This window comes from Amblyomma americanum, chromosome 7 (assembly GCF_052857255.1).
Source record: "Amblyomma americanum isolate KBUSLIRL-KWMA chromosome 7, ASM5285725v1, whole genome shotgun sequence".
Taxonomy (NCBI): Eukaryota; Metazoa; Arthropoda; class Arachnida; order Ixodida; family Ixodidae; genus Amblyomma; species Amblyomma americanum.
Genome location: NC_135503.1, coordinates 91183281 through 91199228, shown reverse-complemented (window position 1 = coordinate 91199228; position 15948 = coordinate 91183281). Strand labels below are relative to the sequence as shown.

At 47.5% G+C, this 15948-nt stretch overlaps 1 protein-coding gene across 1 annotated transcript; it reads right to left on the bottom strand.

The window, feature by feature from the left end:
* Window positions 1–532: 532 nt before the first annotated feature.
* Window positions 533–15685, bottom strand: LOC144097925 (uncharacterized). Its single transcript, XM_077630524.1, has 4 exons — window positions 15611–15685; window positions 9777–9866; window positions 6157–6386; window positions 533–1440 (listed from the first exon to the last, which is right to left on the bottom strand). Exons 1-4 carry the CDS (start codon window positions 15683–15685, stop codon window positions 564–566), a joined length of 1272 nt encoding a protein of 423 aa, XP_077486650.1. The 3' UTR covers window positions 533–563.
* Between the last annotated feature and the right edge of the window lie 263 nt (window positions 15686–15948).

Below are 15948 nucleotides of genomic sequence, written 5' to 3'. Positions count from 1 at the left end.
TTTGAAATTTTCTTCGGCACAACGTGCTGCGCGGAGGCAAGGATTATACAACTTGTACCCCGTTTTCCATTTTAGTTGTTGTGATCAATAAAACGTTGTGGGGCAGAAGCAGCGAAGCGCAGCAATGCATATGGTTGCACGAAATAAGTGTAAAGTATGACAGGAAAAGACCCGATAAAAACCTTTCAGCAAATATCGAAAACATTTTCATTAGAGATATGTGACCATTAAGAGTCTCTGGAAGGCAGTTAGGGGTGCACGATATACTGGTAGTTTATGCTGTGTTCCTACTTGAGAAACGAATTAATCTCGCAGGTCGCACGTGCGGTTGACTTCTCTCGACGGCACAGTAAGAATGTACTACGCACGCGAGACCTAGGAAAAGGCTTTGAGCAATTGAGCACGCATTACAGGAGCTCATAACCAAGCGAACAGCATCCGAAACATGAAAGCAGATAGACTGATTTGAGGGACAAAGTATTACGGTTTGATAGAAATTGACAACAAGGAACAACCGGCTCATGGAGATAAGTACAAATAGTATATGAAACTAATATTGCCTCCTAAGTGTCTTCGGTCTGCACAGCTTCGTCAGTTTTGAGTACAGCGGCCCCCATCCTGAGAGACAGGACGTCGTCGCGTGTCCCCTGGGCAGCCGTCATAGACGGCGGTGTGCGGAAAATAAATGGCATTGGTGGAGCCTCGACCACCCTGTGGATGCCAAGCACCGACGCGACGATCTCGCTGCTGGCTTCCCCCGCCACATAAGAATTGCACGGTATCGGGTCGCCGCGATCATCGTCGCCGTAGTCGCCCGTGTACCCTTCTTCCACGGCGGTCGATGGAACCACGTCGACGGCGGAGGTCTTTTTCCTACCGCTGTGCCTCTTGCCCGGGGTCGGCGTGTCGGCACACGCCGATTTGGAGGCTCGACTGCTGGGCCTCGAGTGGCTGCGCTTTCTTTTCTCGCGGCGGCGGCACTCCCGTCGTTTTCCCTGCTGGCTTTCGGGGGATGACTTCGGACTGACGTCCTTGTTGTCTGGCGTCGTTGCTGACCCCGGGGCGGTGGCGGCCTCTGCTGCATCCGGGCGAGGTCCGCCCGGCACCGTGTGCGAAGCACCGTGCATGAAGGACGGGAACACGTTGCTGAACCTGTGGGGAGACGAGCCGAAGATGGAAGTGAAAGCGGCCGCCTGTATTGCCTCGAGGCTGGCTGGCATGTCTGTTAACGGGTCGTTGATGCCGTTTTCTGAGCGGCCATCGTCTATCCTGGCATGGCTGAGCGGTGGGGACACGGAGCAGACATAGGACGTCCTCTTCAAGGACGGGCCTGGCACCACGCGCAGAGCGACACCCTCGCCCAGAGAGCTCAGGTTGGGCGTGGCGCGGACCCTTCTGTCGGGCTTGCGCCTCTTTGGCTCGATTTTGACGGCCGGGATCCTGCGGGCAATAAGGCGTTTTTCACAAACATCCCATGTGAAACTCCCACATCGTACTCTGGTCTGTGCTCGTAGCAAAGAGCTGGGGATTAAGCTTCCCAATCCTCTCCCAACAGTTCAAAACAGTCTGCTGCGATGGCCGCGAAAATCTCCATTTATTTTACCCTCACACGCAGGCTGCGTTGGCGCTCCTACTCTCGACACAAGATGAAACCTGTTGGCGCGCATGGCCCGGTTGGACTGCAGCTCGAAGGGGATGCGCGTGTGCAGCACATGTTTAGGTGCACGGACGTGCTCATTTCGGTCGTTGACGCATAGTAGCACGTAACGTACATTTGTAGGTGTGCGAAGTAGAGAACTATACTCACATTTTCCGTGTACCAGGCCGTACTACAGTGAACTGACGCGCATTGTTTCTCGTTGCCGCGATATCAGAAAATTCTCAACCAATAGCTTGCTATTGCTTGCATTAAACATATTTCGTGCACGGCAATGTATCCGCGACCGTTCCCAATTTAAATTCCTATTTCTGTATGTCACAGGACTGTCGGTGTGCCATAAGGCAGTCAGTGTGACAAAGGGCAGCCCGTACAATTTTTCTGCTGGTGCTATATGGCTTAGTCACAGAAAAGTATACACCATTTAATTACATTCTTTGACATTGGTACAAACGTCGACGCGATGTTTTCACGCGCACCTAGGGCTTCAAAAACAATATTCTTTTTCTGGCTGCAGAAGTCATGAAAGCTGGCTTCCTTGTTAATCATTATGCAAGATTTGATAAAGTGAGCGCAACTGTGCTTTTCCGCAGCAGCTAGCATACTTTAGCTGCAACTTTGTTTCGCCTGTGAGATAAAATATTCAAAGTATTTATAAGATGTTTCTTGACAATGGTGACATGCAAGTGCAATAGTTTTATAGGTGACCAATCCGCCCAGCATAAAAACAAAGGATCCTAACGAAGCGCTGTTTGATGAAAGCAGGATAACACTTGCATTAAGGTAGGTCTGCGACTCAGCGGAGTTCACAAAGGTAATTTGATGACGTTTCTAGAGCACAGAAACGGAAGCGACAACGCAGCCGTAATTGTGGGTGTTCTTTACGGCTGACAAGAAAGATAAAGAGCACACAGAAGTTGCAACTGTTTGTGACCTATGCATCTATTGCTTTCCACAAGAAGAAATAAATAAAGAACCGTTATCTCTGTGGTACGTCACTCAGACAGCGCAGTCAGTGCATGCTAAACACTGGTACAATTGATCTGAATGTCAAACTAAATGTTACGACTAACCCACGGGCTTAATCTCTATGACTACGGAAAAACTTGCTGTAACTAAACCTTACTGTTGAAATACGCTGGTCAATGTTTTCTATGACCGGAAGAGCAATAAATCGGAGATGTAATAAAGGCGTTGTCACGGAGCTAGCATAGCTTAGAAATCCTCAAAGAAACGTAAACATCGCGGTGCGTCAGGCGGCATAAAGTGGCAGCGCTGGGGAACAACTCTGGACTTGGGTCTACAGCCGCTGTGCGATGGGATAGTGAACCTGAGCTTTACCGCGCCCACCTCTGAAATTTTGAACTATAAGGGCTCTGCCAGTAATAAAGCTCTTCACCACCACCACCACCTGAACCTTGTGTCGAAGGTCGTCGCAAATGAATTCCACCTACCACCAAAATTCAGCTGCGAAAGAGTTCGACCATCCGACCCGGAATGGGATAAAACAAGTGAGAAATAAATTTTACTCGTGAAGAAATCTGTGCTCTGTTTCACCGTAGTGTACTTCACTACAATGCAACTATGTAAAGTTGAAATCAAAAGATGAAATAATTGTCTTTCACAAGTTCCACAGAACAGGCTGGGGCGAAATTTCCTAAGAATGAATAGGTTGAAGTTTTTCTATAACTCGTATTCAAGGATGGCAGAAGGATGAGCTGGCAGAAGACATCTGCAACACTTTTTCTTCAGTTAGTTTTGTGTGTGGTACTCTGTATATGAGACATAACTTGGTATACGCATAGGTTGCAGTGACGTGGGTGAAAGGGATCCTAGCATGTGTAGGTGTCGTGTTTATGAACCACCAGCTGTCGCGGTTACCATGCCGAACTAATTTAGTATGTTGGTGTGCGTGATACCTGGTCTCTGGAAGCCCAGCTATAAGCCGTGGAACACAATTTATGACGACCACAAAGTTTTCTACATGGAAGGTCTCAGAATATCAGTACGAGCGAACGAAGGCACGCTGAACAGAAAGGGACACCAACGTGCAAACATCGATCGCGAGAGCCGCAAACATTTTAGACGTGGCACGCACATCGTGAAGGGTAAATCCCCAATGTGCGCCAGTCAAAAGCGTGATAATAATGAAATAACGACAGCTTTGATTTTTAACCTGATTCTTTGCGTTTTAATGGAGACCACCCAAGTACTTTGACGATAAGAATCACAACTGGGTCCCGCCAGTCTTTCTTGGGGAAAGTGTTAGCTGTAGAAGACTTCGTACACCGTCAGTACGCAGTGAAAATGGACGGAGCGAAAAGCGGCCAGCTGAGGTCTGGAAATGGCATGCCGATATCAACACAGCGGGCATAGCGAGCCCGCCGCACACTGATCTTCCTCTGCAGCCGCAGCTGACTGGAGAAATCAAGTTTTTCGTGAGCTGTGAAAGCTAAGTAGGAAGTAGCACTTCGAAGGAGTATTGTATCAACGATTCGAGGTCAGTTCAACAGGCTCAAAAAGCTTGAAAGTAAAGAAAAAGTTTTACGCTGCGGGATCACTTATTCTTCGAGACAATGTGCAGGTACAGCAATTTCTACGCTTTCCTTCGACGGTCACAAAGTATAGCTGATCATGGAACCGCTTGATGTCCGGAAACAGGCTGACATCGCGCTCTTCTCTGTTCCCGGCGCATTGTGAGGGGTCGCCGGTCACACGCTTCTAACCCTTTTCCACGTATTGAACAAGCGGTGACAAGCTCAAATGCGATTTTTAGGACAGGGTTAATTAAAGAGACATGAGAGAGGCCTTTACCCTGCAGTGGGCGTAATCAAGCTGGTGGTGGTGGTGATGATGATGAAGGAGCTGCTAAGAGGAAGATGCATTTGAATTCAAGCAGGCCGCAACACGGAACAGGCCGTTTTTTCCGAGTCTCGCATCCCTTGCGGCACCACACGAATCATAACCACAGCTACTCCAGCAGCGAACCCAGTGACGTGACGTCACGTGCAACTATGTGTATGGCCGGCATGTGCTATGTTGTTCACATTTCGATGTGCAAGGTGCTGAACTTTAGTTTTGGAATTTTTAGACACTAAATTAAGAAAACGAATAAAGTGGAGTCGCATAGTTGCGAAGATAAATTCCGTTGAGGCACTAAGACTGCTTACGTGCGGGAATGCGGAAGCATTAGTTCTTGCACGGCCGAGTTTTTTCCAATTTAATTTTTTGTGACAGATGGTTCGTCTGCGTGGTTGTGCACGAAGACAAACACACGTTTGGAACTTCGAGCTGCACACAACGACTCTAGTCAAGCGCACCACAGGAGGAACAGATGGCGTCGCATCAGGGTACAGCTGCTGCAACGATCCTTCAAGGTCATAGCCGCCGCGGTGGCTGAGTGGTTATGGCGCTCGGCTGCTGGCCCGAAAGACGCGGGTTCGATCCCGGCCGCGGCGGTCGAATTTCGATGGAGGCGAAATTTTAGAGGCCCGTGTACTGTGCGATGTCAGTGGACGTTAAAGAACCCCAGGTGGTCGAAAGTTCCGGAGGCCTCCACTACGGCGTCTCTCATAGCCTGAGTCGCTTTGGGACGCTAAACCCCAATAAACCAAACCAAACCTTCAAGGTCAAGCCCACTGCAGCGCGCTGCGTATTTTAGAGGCTGCTGCGAGAGAGTGCCTTGCGTACGGGTGATGCTAAATTGGCTCCGACTCAGGGGTATCTGTCAGACGACGTCACTACCCGCGCGCCGCTTTTCTTTCTCACGTAGCAGCCCACCACACGAGTAATATTGAGATCGTCCGCGCGGCAAGTGGGTGCCGTGACGACACCTTATATGCCTGCGCCATCTATTGACGCAACCGCCTCGGTCGACGACGGCCTGATGACTTCATCGTTTTGGGACCACCTCTCCGCCTCAACAACAACGCCGGTCGCGTACAAAATTTCGCCTAATGAGGCTGGTAATGCTTTAGCATCAAAATACGTGCGACTGCTGGGTGGGTCGCGGCCGGAGAAACGTGGCGCGCAGGCACTGAAGAAAAAAATTGATGTATACTCAAATGGGGGTTTGCGTTCTTCGAGTTTTGCTCTGCTTACTTGAGCAAAGTATTTAAGTTATCAGCCCTATTCATCAAAAGATGAATTACACGTATTGAATGCTCTGCAGCGCAATGCATCAGAAATCAGAACAGTGCTTAGTACAGGCTACTTATTTTCATGAGGGAACTTAGAAGCTGGAAAACAATAAATTAGTGCCGACGACGAGGTTGCTTTTCCCTCTCCTATATGAAATTAGTTTGTAGGAGAGTAATTAACATATATATCAAACAAAGAAAGCAATCCAAAAGCACAGCAATGACAAGAATTGAGATGCGTTGCTGTTTGTGCCTCAAGCCACTGCAGTACAGTGCTTGATATGGTCATCGCTGCAGCAAGCATGGCAGCATGGCAGCACTGGCATGCAAAAGTCTGAAAAATGAGCGCATGTGTCTCACTTTGTATCTATGGTCTTCACATGAGGGTCCTGCGGCGTCGAGCGCTGGGTTGTGTTCAAGTGCGTTCCATCGAAGTTGTCAGGGGGCGAGGGTGAAGTCGAGTTCGCGGACGACAAAGAAGCGTTCGAGCTGCGCGTAACCCCCACTGGCTCGTCGAACACGCTGTCGTCAGCGGCGCCGGATTTCAGAAAGCCTAGGTAACCCACGAAGCAGTACAGCAGGAGGGCGACCTGCGGTAGGGGGTGCCATATATGATCGACGGTACAGTTGAAAGAGTTTCCACCAGGATATTCAATGTGCGAGTTTTCATGTTAATTTTGCTCGATATGTCAGGCAGAATAAACTCAGCGAATAAACAAAAGGCAAACATTTACACTTTGTCCACGTCGAGAGAACGTGTCAGGGTTAAATGCATTTGCGGGAAAGGCGTATACCACTTGACGGCTGATACAGGAGGCTGGCCGAGCTCTTTCATTGGATGTCGTTGGCTGTTGGACGTTCAGCTGCTTTCTGAATTCTACAAATTTTCAGCCACAGTTCAGGCGTCGTAGTCGCTGCGGCTTCGTGATGGCATTCGCCGCACTTCGCTGCGAATGCAAGCTAAAATTCTCCTATTAATAAACACCTTGGAATTGTGCGGGCTGACTACAAATAAAAGCTAACTGGGGTGTGCAGTGTTGAACTTTGAACGAAAAGTGGGACAATTTCGGTGTTCCTGTCGAATCAATATACGATGCATTAATTCTCAAGAATACCTGGGCGGATCGGCATTTCCCACTGAGTGTCGCCCTGATTTACCTCTCTGTTGCTTTGTTGGTGTTGAACATAACACTGAAACTTTTCGCCTTGACATGATGGACAAGGAGAATGACACTGCTGTAAAATATTGCTGTTTCCTTTGTTCTGTGGCATTGCTTTTCGATCAGTGCGTAGCCTTACCATGCTGTCACGCGACAGGGAACCATACTTCTCTGGAATGATTGAAGCCGCGCCCCGCTGATCGTTCTCGCAAATACCTAAGGCGCCTTATCTTCAAGGTTGATTGCCGCCTTTAAACTGCGCGTGGCCCGCAGCGGTCGTCATTCTTAACCCGACGTCCGCCAAACACACTTGCCGCTACCTCCTCCACCCAGTGGGTTTCGGTTTGTCGCCTCAGAATAGCTCAATAAACTGTTTCTGTTCTGGGCCAGCTTGATCGTCTGTTGACCTCAGTGGCGCCTGCCGGCTTGCCGTCACAACCTAGATTTGTCGGTAACGGGTGCTTTTAAGAGTGGACCATGTGGAATTATGCGCTTTAGAAGGGTTTTTTTGGCGGCGAGAGTGCAGGTTAATTTTTCGGGGGAAGTGAGTGTAGCGTTTAGCTTTTGCCCCTGAAGAGCATAAATCTAAAGGAATTCTTTGTCAGCGCCATGACTAGCCATTGTCTTCCTTCATGAGGTTGGATTATATATATAGGAAATAAGGGAAGGAAAATGAGAGGCTCGTTTGATACACTTATGAAGGAAGCCAACAGTCACCGAAACCAAGGAGCATACGGGAATGTTTATTACTTTTTTTAATTTGTGGGGCTGAATAATGGGAGAATAATACTTCAATTAAAATGTTGCTTAAAGGAAAATAACTATATAGCAGCAGAAAAACAACCATGCTGCCGGTGGGATCCGAACCCACGACCTCCAAATTTCGCGGCGTCCGGTACTCTACCAACTGAGCTACGGCGACGACCGTCCAATCTGCTCCTTTCATAGGTATTGTTGTTTTTGCGTGTAAGCGAACCTTGAGAGTTTTCACTAGCGCCGCCCTCGTCCATAGCGGCGGAGGTAGCACGTCCTGTATTACCACGAGTGTGACGTGGAACCTCATATAACGGCGAGGGCGGAAACTTCGCGAGAGCCCTCTTATGCTACCTATGGCATCAAGACTGCCAGAACCGAGACCCTTGTTAAGCTGTTAGCAGACAAGGTAAAGAAAATGAGGGGCCCGTGTATATATATATATATATATATATATATATATATAAAGAAAATGAGGGGCCCGTGTATATATATATATATATATATATATATATATATATATATATATATATATATATATATATATATATATATATATATATATATATATATATATATATATCTATATATATATATATATATATATATATATATAACTTTAACAATTGGTTACACGGTTGGCCAAACAATTTCGGGTTTTAAGCTAAAAATTACCAGCTAGATATACATTTCTCCAGACTCCCTTGTGTTTGCTAGCCCATTTAGGTAAGCCCCTGTGACACTCTTCACTCCCTGTGGTACATAAATAGGGTTTCAAAGCCTTGTGGCTCTACAGCCTGCAGTTGCTGATTAAGAAGACCGGTTGCCTACTTGAAGCCAGTGTCATTCTTCGTCTTCTTATGGTTCGTAACAGCACCTGGTTAAGTGAATTCAAAACTTTTCTTTTGAAATGAGGTTCGAAAGGTGGTGAAAGCTTCTACTTTCTACAGCATTCGCCTCACCTTGAAAGTGCTCACAAGTGCCATCATCGTCCATAGCGCCGGATAACAAACGGCCGATAATACAGCAAGTCCCACGTGCAACGCGAACGGACGGTAAGGTAAACTCTGTCATGTTATACGATACGAAGCCTGCCAGAACCAAGGCTCTTGCTATTTCATTGAGCAGGCACATGAAGGCCTGGTTATGACGTATACATTTGAAGGAAGCCAACTCTCAGCGAGAGAAAGAAAAGCGTAATTGAGTGTGGTGACGCTTTTTTTATGTGTTGACCAATAGAAAATTGTTAGTTTATTCATGTTTTACCTGAAAGATAATTGATTACAAAGCATGAGCTTGAAATGAATACACATTTGAGCATTGCTTAAGATCCCAAATTAGATGCCATATACGCGCTAGCCTAACTTTACCCATTGATGCTAAAATTATGACGAAATCTAATAAACAATGATTGCCTCCGCATAATGCTCACCAATGTAGCTGAATTCAGGACTGAATATTAAAAAAATGGCAAAAGCCGCTAAAATTTGAGAAATCGATAGGCCAGCAGATCGAAACAGTTACCATTTGGTCCATTTTCTGTTGGTTATTTGAGTTGTGTGAAATACCATCCCGAATGTAATGAAACAAACCGAAGGACCAAGGACAGTCGAGTATTTTTACCCGAAAAATGTCTTCCTATTTTTCTCGCAAAGGTTGTCACAAAATGAGAGACTAGGAGTTGTTGAACGCTGGCTGGATGTCGCTCATTCGCGCCTACTTTTCATTAACACACCTTTCTCAGAATGACGTGATAAATTTTGACTAGAAGGCACCGGGTATTTAGAACATGTTGGCATAAACCTTTGTACGTAGTTTCATGTACACGGCGTGGAAAAGGTAAGTTGCGATTTAGGTAGTGAAACGGCAGAAGTTAATGGCGCAATGGCACAAGGTAATGAAAATACCTGGTGCTATGGCGCTCTTTGCTGAAGATACTTTGCGCCATAAAAATTCACTATCATCCTCAAGTCGCGATTTAGCGACGCTGAGAAATAAACAGTTATTCATAGTGACACTTAACGCAAACTATAAGCGAGATCAAATAGAAAATGAACCTTTACATACCCTGCCAAAAGCTACACCGGTGAAGATGGCGATCGGTGTCCAGAGGTTGTAATCTTCGGCCTGCGAACACACAGCTGTCAATACCAACAGCTAGGACTTGGACTAACGGGCAGTTTAAAACAATTATTTGCAAAATGACGAAATACAGAAGATAAATCTTCTGCGAGGGGTTGACTTATGTGGCTCCCTGTCTAAAGATTTTTTTTTTTTGCAATTCCTCCCACACGTTGCTTTTCTGGTAAAAAGAGTTGCTCTGAGCCCGCATTTTCTTTCAGTCCGCTTTAACTTAAGACCCTGCAATAGGTTGATCCTGTAAAAAAATAAAGTGAGCACATCGGCAAATTGGCTGTTCTGCCGCATGTGTACAACCCTTCTTAGCGTCTCAGAATACCCTGGACAAAAGATACGGTACACGCAGTTTTTCCGCGCATTAACTAAGCAACATGTAGAGGATAGCCAAGTGATGCTCCGCGAAATTGTGTGCGAAGAACCATAAGGTGCAGTCGAAATATGAAATCAGGCGCTACCTCTTATCTAACGCTCTCAAGCTTGCTAAAGTTTTTACTTTGTACAAACCAGAGAGGTGTTTGAACGATGGGCTCATGCTGCACAGTAGATCTCAAAATCATCTCCTAAGTCCAGCTTTTTTGTCCTACATTGCCATGCAGGCAGTTAAGATCCGAATTTCAGCTCGGATTGCGTCCTCTAAAGAGATAATGACTTGCACGCTAAAGAGATCTGTGTTGAAATGATAAGCGTGTTTTAGTTCAGCGTAATGTTCGTATATATATATATATATATATATATATATATATATATATATATATATATATATATATATATATATATATATATATATATATATATATATATATATATATATATATATATATAGTCGAGGGTGGCACTGGTGAACACTCTCAAGGCTCGCTTACACCAAGTAAACATAAATACCCACGAGAGCAGCAGATTGGACAGCCGTCGCCGTAGCTCAGTTGGTAAGAGCACCGGACGCGATATTCGGAGGTCGTGGGTTCGGATCCCACCGGTGGCATGGTTGTTTTTTCTGCTGCTTTATAAGTAATTTTCTTTAAGCGATTAATTAATCTAAGTACTATAATATTCCACTGATAAGCACAACACATTAAAAAAAAATTAACGTTTCCCTATGCACCTTAGTTTCGGTGACTGTTGGCTCCCTTCATAAATTTACCAAACGGGCCCCTCATTTCCTTTAACTTGTCTGCTACTATATATATATATATATATATATATATATATATATATATGTGTGTGTGTGTGTGTGTGTGTGTGTGTGTGTGTGTGTGTGTGTGTGTGTGTGTGTGTGTGTGTGTGTGTGTGTGTGTGTGTGTGTGTGTGTGTGTGTGTGTGTGTGTGTGTGTGTGTGTGTGTGTGTGTGTGTGTGTGTGTGTGTGTGTGTGTGTGTGTGTGTGTGTGTGTGTGTGTGTGTGTGTGTGCGTGTGTGTGTGTGTGTGTGTGTGTGTGTGTGTGTTAAGGAAGCCAGCAGTCACTGAAACCAAGGTGCATAGGGGAATGTTTGTAATTTTTTTGTAATTGTACTGCCAATCAATAGGTGTGAAGAAAATTACATATAAAGCAGCAGAAAAAACAACCATGCCGACGGTGGGATCCGAACCCATGACAGAAAGACAGAAAAACTTTATTCAGCAAATGAGTTTTAGACCCAGCTGGGCCCCTGGGCCACTGCGCGGTCCCGCACTGCATCAAGTAGGTCATGCCGGGACATGACGTCGGCAGCCCGAGTCACCGCAGCAAGCTGCGATGTCGGGTCTGCAGACATAAGCAGGACCTCCCAGTACTCCCAGCTCGAGATGGCGTGCTGTCCCCGCGGGCGAGGGTCAGCAGAGCAGCCGAAAAGGATGTGATAGAGTGTGGCGTGGGGGTCACCGCATAGGGAGCATGCAGGGGATGTGCCGCAATAGGGGGATAAAAGCTGAGGGGATGACAGAGAGTGGGTCTGGAGGCGCCTGAAGAGGATCTGTTGGGAGTGCGTAAGAGAGGGGTGGGGAGTAGGGTAAGTCCGACGGTACAAACGGGGCATTTGCGTGAGCTCCGCAAAGTTGTGCGCCCGCTCCCTCGAGAATCCTGGATCGAGACTGTCCAGAGCCCGGCAAATCAGACCTCGGGCCAATTTATCGGCAGCCTCGTTTCCAGGTTTCCCAGAGTGAGCCGGCACCCACTGAAGCTCTACCCTGCGTGGTAAATTTTGAGTAGGGGTGTTCAACAATTGCCAGGCAGGGGCGTGAATCCTGCCCCTGGAAAAGTTGGACAGAGCCGTTTTGGAGTCGCTGAAGATGTATTGGGCGTCCGAATGTGCAAGGGCTAGGGCGATGGCGGTCTCCTCTGCCTCCTCAGGAGTAGAGCCCGAGGGAAGACGGTGAGTTAGGGGGTGAGGTAGTGTTGGATTGTAGGCAACTGCTACCGCTTCATGCGCTGTACATGCGGCATCTACACAAACGGCATCGTGGGCTTGCCCATAATACTTATGGAGGGCATTAGCGCGAGCTACGCGGCGAGGGATATGATAATGGGGATGGACGTTTCGAGGAAGGGGTTTCACAACGAGAGGTGTATGGATGTGTCGAGGGATGGCTATAAGGGTTGACTGGTTAGCTGGTATGTTGATGCGAAGGGAGGAGAGTATAGGCGGCCAGTGGCGCTCGTGGCAAGTCTAAGGTGCTGTGTCTGAAGGTGCGCGTCAACTAGTTCCTGAATGGTGTTATGCATGCCTAGCGCAAGAAATTTGGCTGTGCTAGTGCTACGAGGTAGGTTTAGGGCTGCCTTACTCGCAAGGCGGGCCATGGTGTTCACGCGTTCGGTTTCCGTGCGGTTCAATTTGAGATATGGGGTTGCGTATAGAATGCGGCTAAGCGTAAATGCATGCACTACTTTCATGTTGTCCGCTTCGCCTAAACCCTTGTTAAGGGAGGACACTCGGCGTAGAAGGTGCAACACGGATTGCGTGGAGGCTTGAGCCTTTTAAGGGTATGTTCATTTCGTCCAGAATCCTGCAAGTGGAGGCCAAGGATGCGAAGGGCGGGTGTGATGGGGATAGGGGATCCTTTTAAATTGATTTGGATGGGCGAGTTAGTGTTAGATTTTGGTCTAATTAAGAAGAGCGCTGACTTAGATGGGGAAAATTCGAGCCCGATGGATGACGCGTGAGAGGAGATGGTGTCTGCTGCTAACTGAAGAGTTTCCTCAATTTCCCCGTCAGAGCCATGATTGGTCCATGTGGTAATATCATCAGCGTACAGGGTATGCTTTAGGTGTGGGATTAGAGCCAGTTTGTGAGCTAGGGTGATGAGAGCAACGTTAAAGAAAAGGGGAGAAAGGACCGCCCCTTGAGGGGTTCCGAGCTCTCCGAGTGTATAAGGGGATGCGGCAATCTGATCTATGTGCAAGGAGGCAGTGAGGACCCGAGAGAAACGCGCGAGCGTACTTGTAGGTTTTAGGGCCTACCTGTAGAGCCTGCAGTTCCCGTAAGATGGCATCATGTCGAATTCTGTCAAATGCCTTGGTGAGGTCAACTGCCAGGATAGCTTTAGTGTGGTGGGGGATGGTATCATCAAGCACGTCATGCGCAATTTGAAGTAGGGCGTCCTGCGCAGATAGATGCGCACGAAAGCCGAGCATACTGTGGGGGAAAATGTGGTTGTCGTCCATGTACGTTGTTAGCCGAGCAAGAATTGTGTGCTCGAAGACCTTGCCTAGACAGGATGTAAGAGAAATGGGGCGGATGTTGTCTAGGGTGATAGGCTTGTGGGGTTTGGGAATAAAAATAATTTTTCCATGCTTCCACGAGGCAGGGAGAGTACCTGCCTACCAACATTCGTTAAAGTAGTTGACTAAGTTAGAGATGGAAGCATCGTCAAGATTTCTGATAGCTGCATGGGTAATTTGATCATCTCCGGGAGCGGTATTCCGTAATTTCAATAGGGCGACGCGAAATTCTGATTCTGTAATTAGGGCGTCAAGCTCGGGCTGGGGTGGGCCTGCATAATCAGGATACTTGCAAGGGAGGCCGGGGGTTGTATAGGTGCATTTCACCTGGGCGAGGAAGGCGTCGGTGTCCTGTCGATTGTTGTGAGCGAGGCGGCGAATGCTAAGGCGCGTCTGAGCTTTGGACTGCGTGGGGTCTGGCATGTGCCGCAACAGATGCCTAGCGCGGGTTGTGGAGAGATTGCCGCGGATACCGTCACAAACATGAGCCCAGTTAGCTTTGCAAAGAGTGGCACTACATTGTTCTATTTGGGATAGAATCTGGGCAAGTTTGGGTTTTAGTCTCCTATTGTGCTTCTGAGTCTTCCGTGTTTGCATTATGTTGTCCTGTGCTTGGAGGAGGTGGGCGAGCTTGCTGTCAAAAACAGGGGTGTCTGGCGTAGAGTCGATCGTTTGAGTGTGTTGGCGAATGTCTTTTTGCAACTGAATAATCCAGGTGTCTAGGTCGAAGGGGGCCTGTGTTGGCTGTGCTTGTCTAAATTTGCGGAGCGCGCCCCAATTAGTGTGCTTAACGGTAAATTTGCGCTGAGATCGGCGATAGTTTAGCGTTATTCGAATTAGGTGTTGATCGCTGCCTAGTGTGGAAAGCATTCTTTCCCACTGCAGGTGGGCCAAGTTTCTACCAAGCGTGAGGTCTGGACTAGTATCGGCAGTAACACTGTTACCAATCCGCGTAGGTAAGCTGAAATCATTAAAGATGGTCAGACCCATGACCTCCGAATATCGCGTCCGGTCCTCTGCCAACTTAGCTACGGCGACGGCTGTCCAGTCTGCTGCTTTCGTGGCTATTTATATATTACGTGTAAGCGAACCTTGTTGGTATCTATATATATATATATATATATATACCAAGTGATCTCTTAGCAGCTGATTGAACAATATAATATAAAATCACCAAAAATTGAGAAACATAACAGGACTTAATTCACGACATTTCGGCTAGAGAACCCGCCTTTTGCGCGCGCGTGCGTGCGCGCGCGCGTGTGTGTGTGTGTGTGTGTGTGTGTGTGTGTGTGTGTGTGTGTGTGTGTGTGTGTGTGTGTGTGTGTGTGTGTGTGTGTGTGTGTGTGTGTGTGTGTGTGTGTGTGTGTGTGTGTGTGTGTGTGTGTGTGTGTGTGTGTGTGTGTGTGTGTGTGTGTGTGTGTGTGTGTGTGTGTGTGTGTGTGTGTGTGTGTGTGTGTGTGTGTGTGTGTGTGTGTGTGTGTGTGTGTGTGTGTGTGTGTGTGTGTGTGTGTGTGTGTGTGTGTGTGTGTGTGTGTGTGTGTGTGTGTGTGTGTGTGTGTGTGTGTGTGTGTGTGTGTGTGTGTGTGTGTGTGTGTGTGTGTGTGTGTGTGTGTGTGTGTGTGTGTGTGTGTGTGTGTGTGTGTGTGTGTGTGTGTGTGTGTGTGTGTGTGTGTGTGTGTGTGTGTGTGTGTGTGTGTGTGTGTGTGTGTGTGTGTGTGTGTGTGTGTGTGTGTGTGTGTGTGTGTGTGTGTGTGTGTGTGTGTGTGTGTGTGTGTGTGTGTGTGTGTGTGTGTGTGTGTGTGTGTGTGTGTGTGTGTGTGTGTGTGTGTGTGTGTGTGTGTGTGTGTGTGTGTGTGTGTGTGTGTGTGTGTGTGTGTGTGTGTGTGTGTGTGTGTGTGTGTGTGTGTGTGTGTGTGTGTGTGTGTGTGTGTGGCGCCCAGCCGAAGAATGAGACGTGATGTCCGATGGCAAAGAGATATGATTTTAATGGCAGATGGCCTGGGCACGAGCTCTCCGTCCTGCGCTACTGCCAGCTTCGTCCTCTTTTTGACACTACCCGGAGTCACCGACGTCACTGACTGGATGACGACAAAGTGGGCAGTGGTGCAGGACGGGAACGCTCGTGCCAGGTAGTCTGCCATTGAATGATGCCATAGCCATCTGTCATGTCGTACTGTATAAATCGGCTTGCCGTCACGTAACAAATTAAAGAATTTCTACGCGTTGCCATTTCAGTGTTGTTCTAGGTATTTCTATTTCTTCTTTTCGGACGAAAATTTTTTCTGTGACAGCCCAGATGCCCTCACCAGCATATGCATCCTCCATTACACACTGTATCCACTTCTTTGCACCTTTGCTTTAGTTTGTGAGCTAAGGCGCCAAACTTCAGGTCCTAGTCTACAAA

What these genes read in the sequence shown, in the direction of transcription:
- LOC144097925 (XM_077630524.1), bottom strand. Translation starts at nt 15,685, where the DNA reads ATGGCAGACTACCTGGCACGAGCGTTCCCGTCCTGCACCACTGCCCAC. An exon ending in TCATCCAGTCAGTGACGTCG is followed by an intron (nt 9,867 to 15,610) that starts GTGACTCCGGGT and finishes TCCAAGTCCTAG; the next exon opens with CTGTTGGTATTGACAGCTGT. An exon ending in GTGAAGACCATAGATACAAA is followed by an intron (nt 1,441 to 6,156) that starts GTGAGACACATG and finishes TATTGCCCGCAG; the next exon opens with GATCCCGGCCGTCAAAATCG.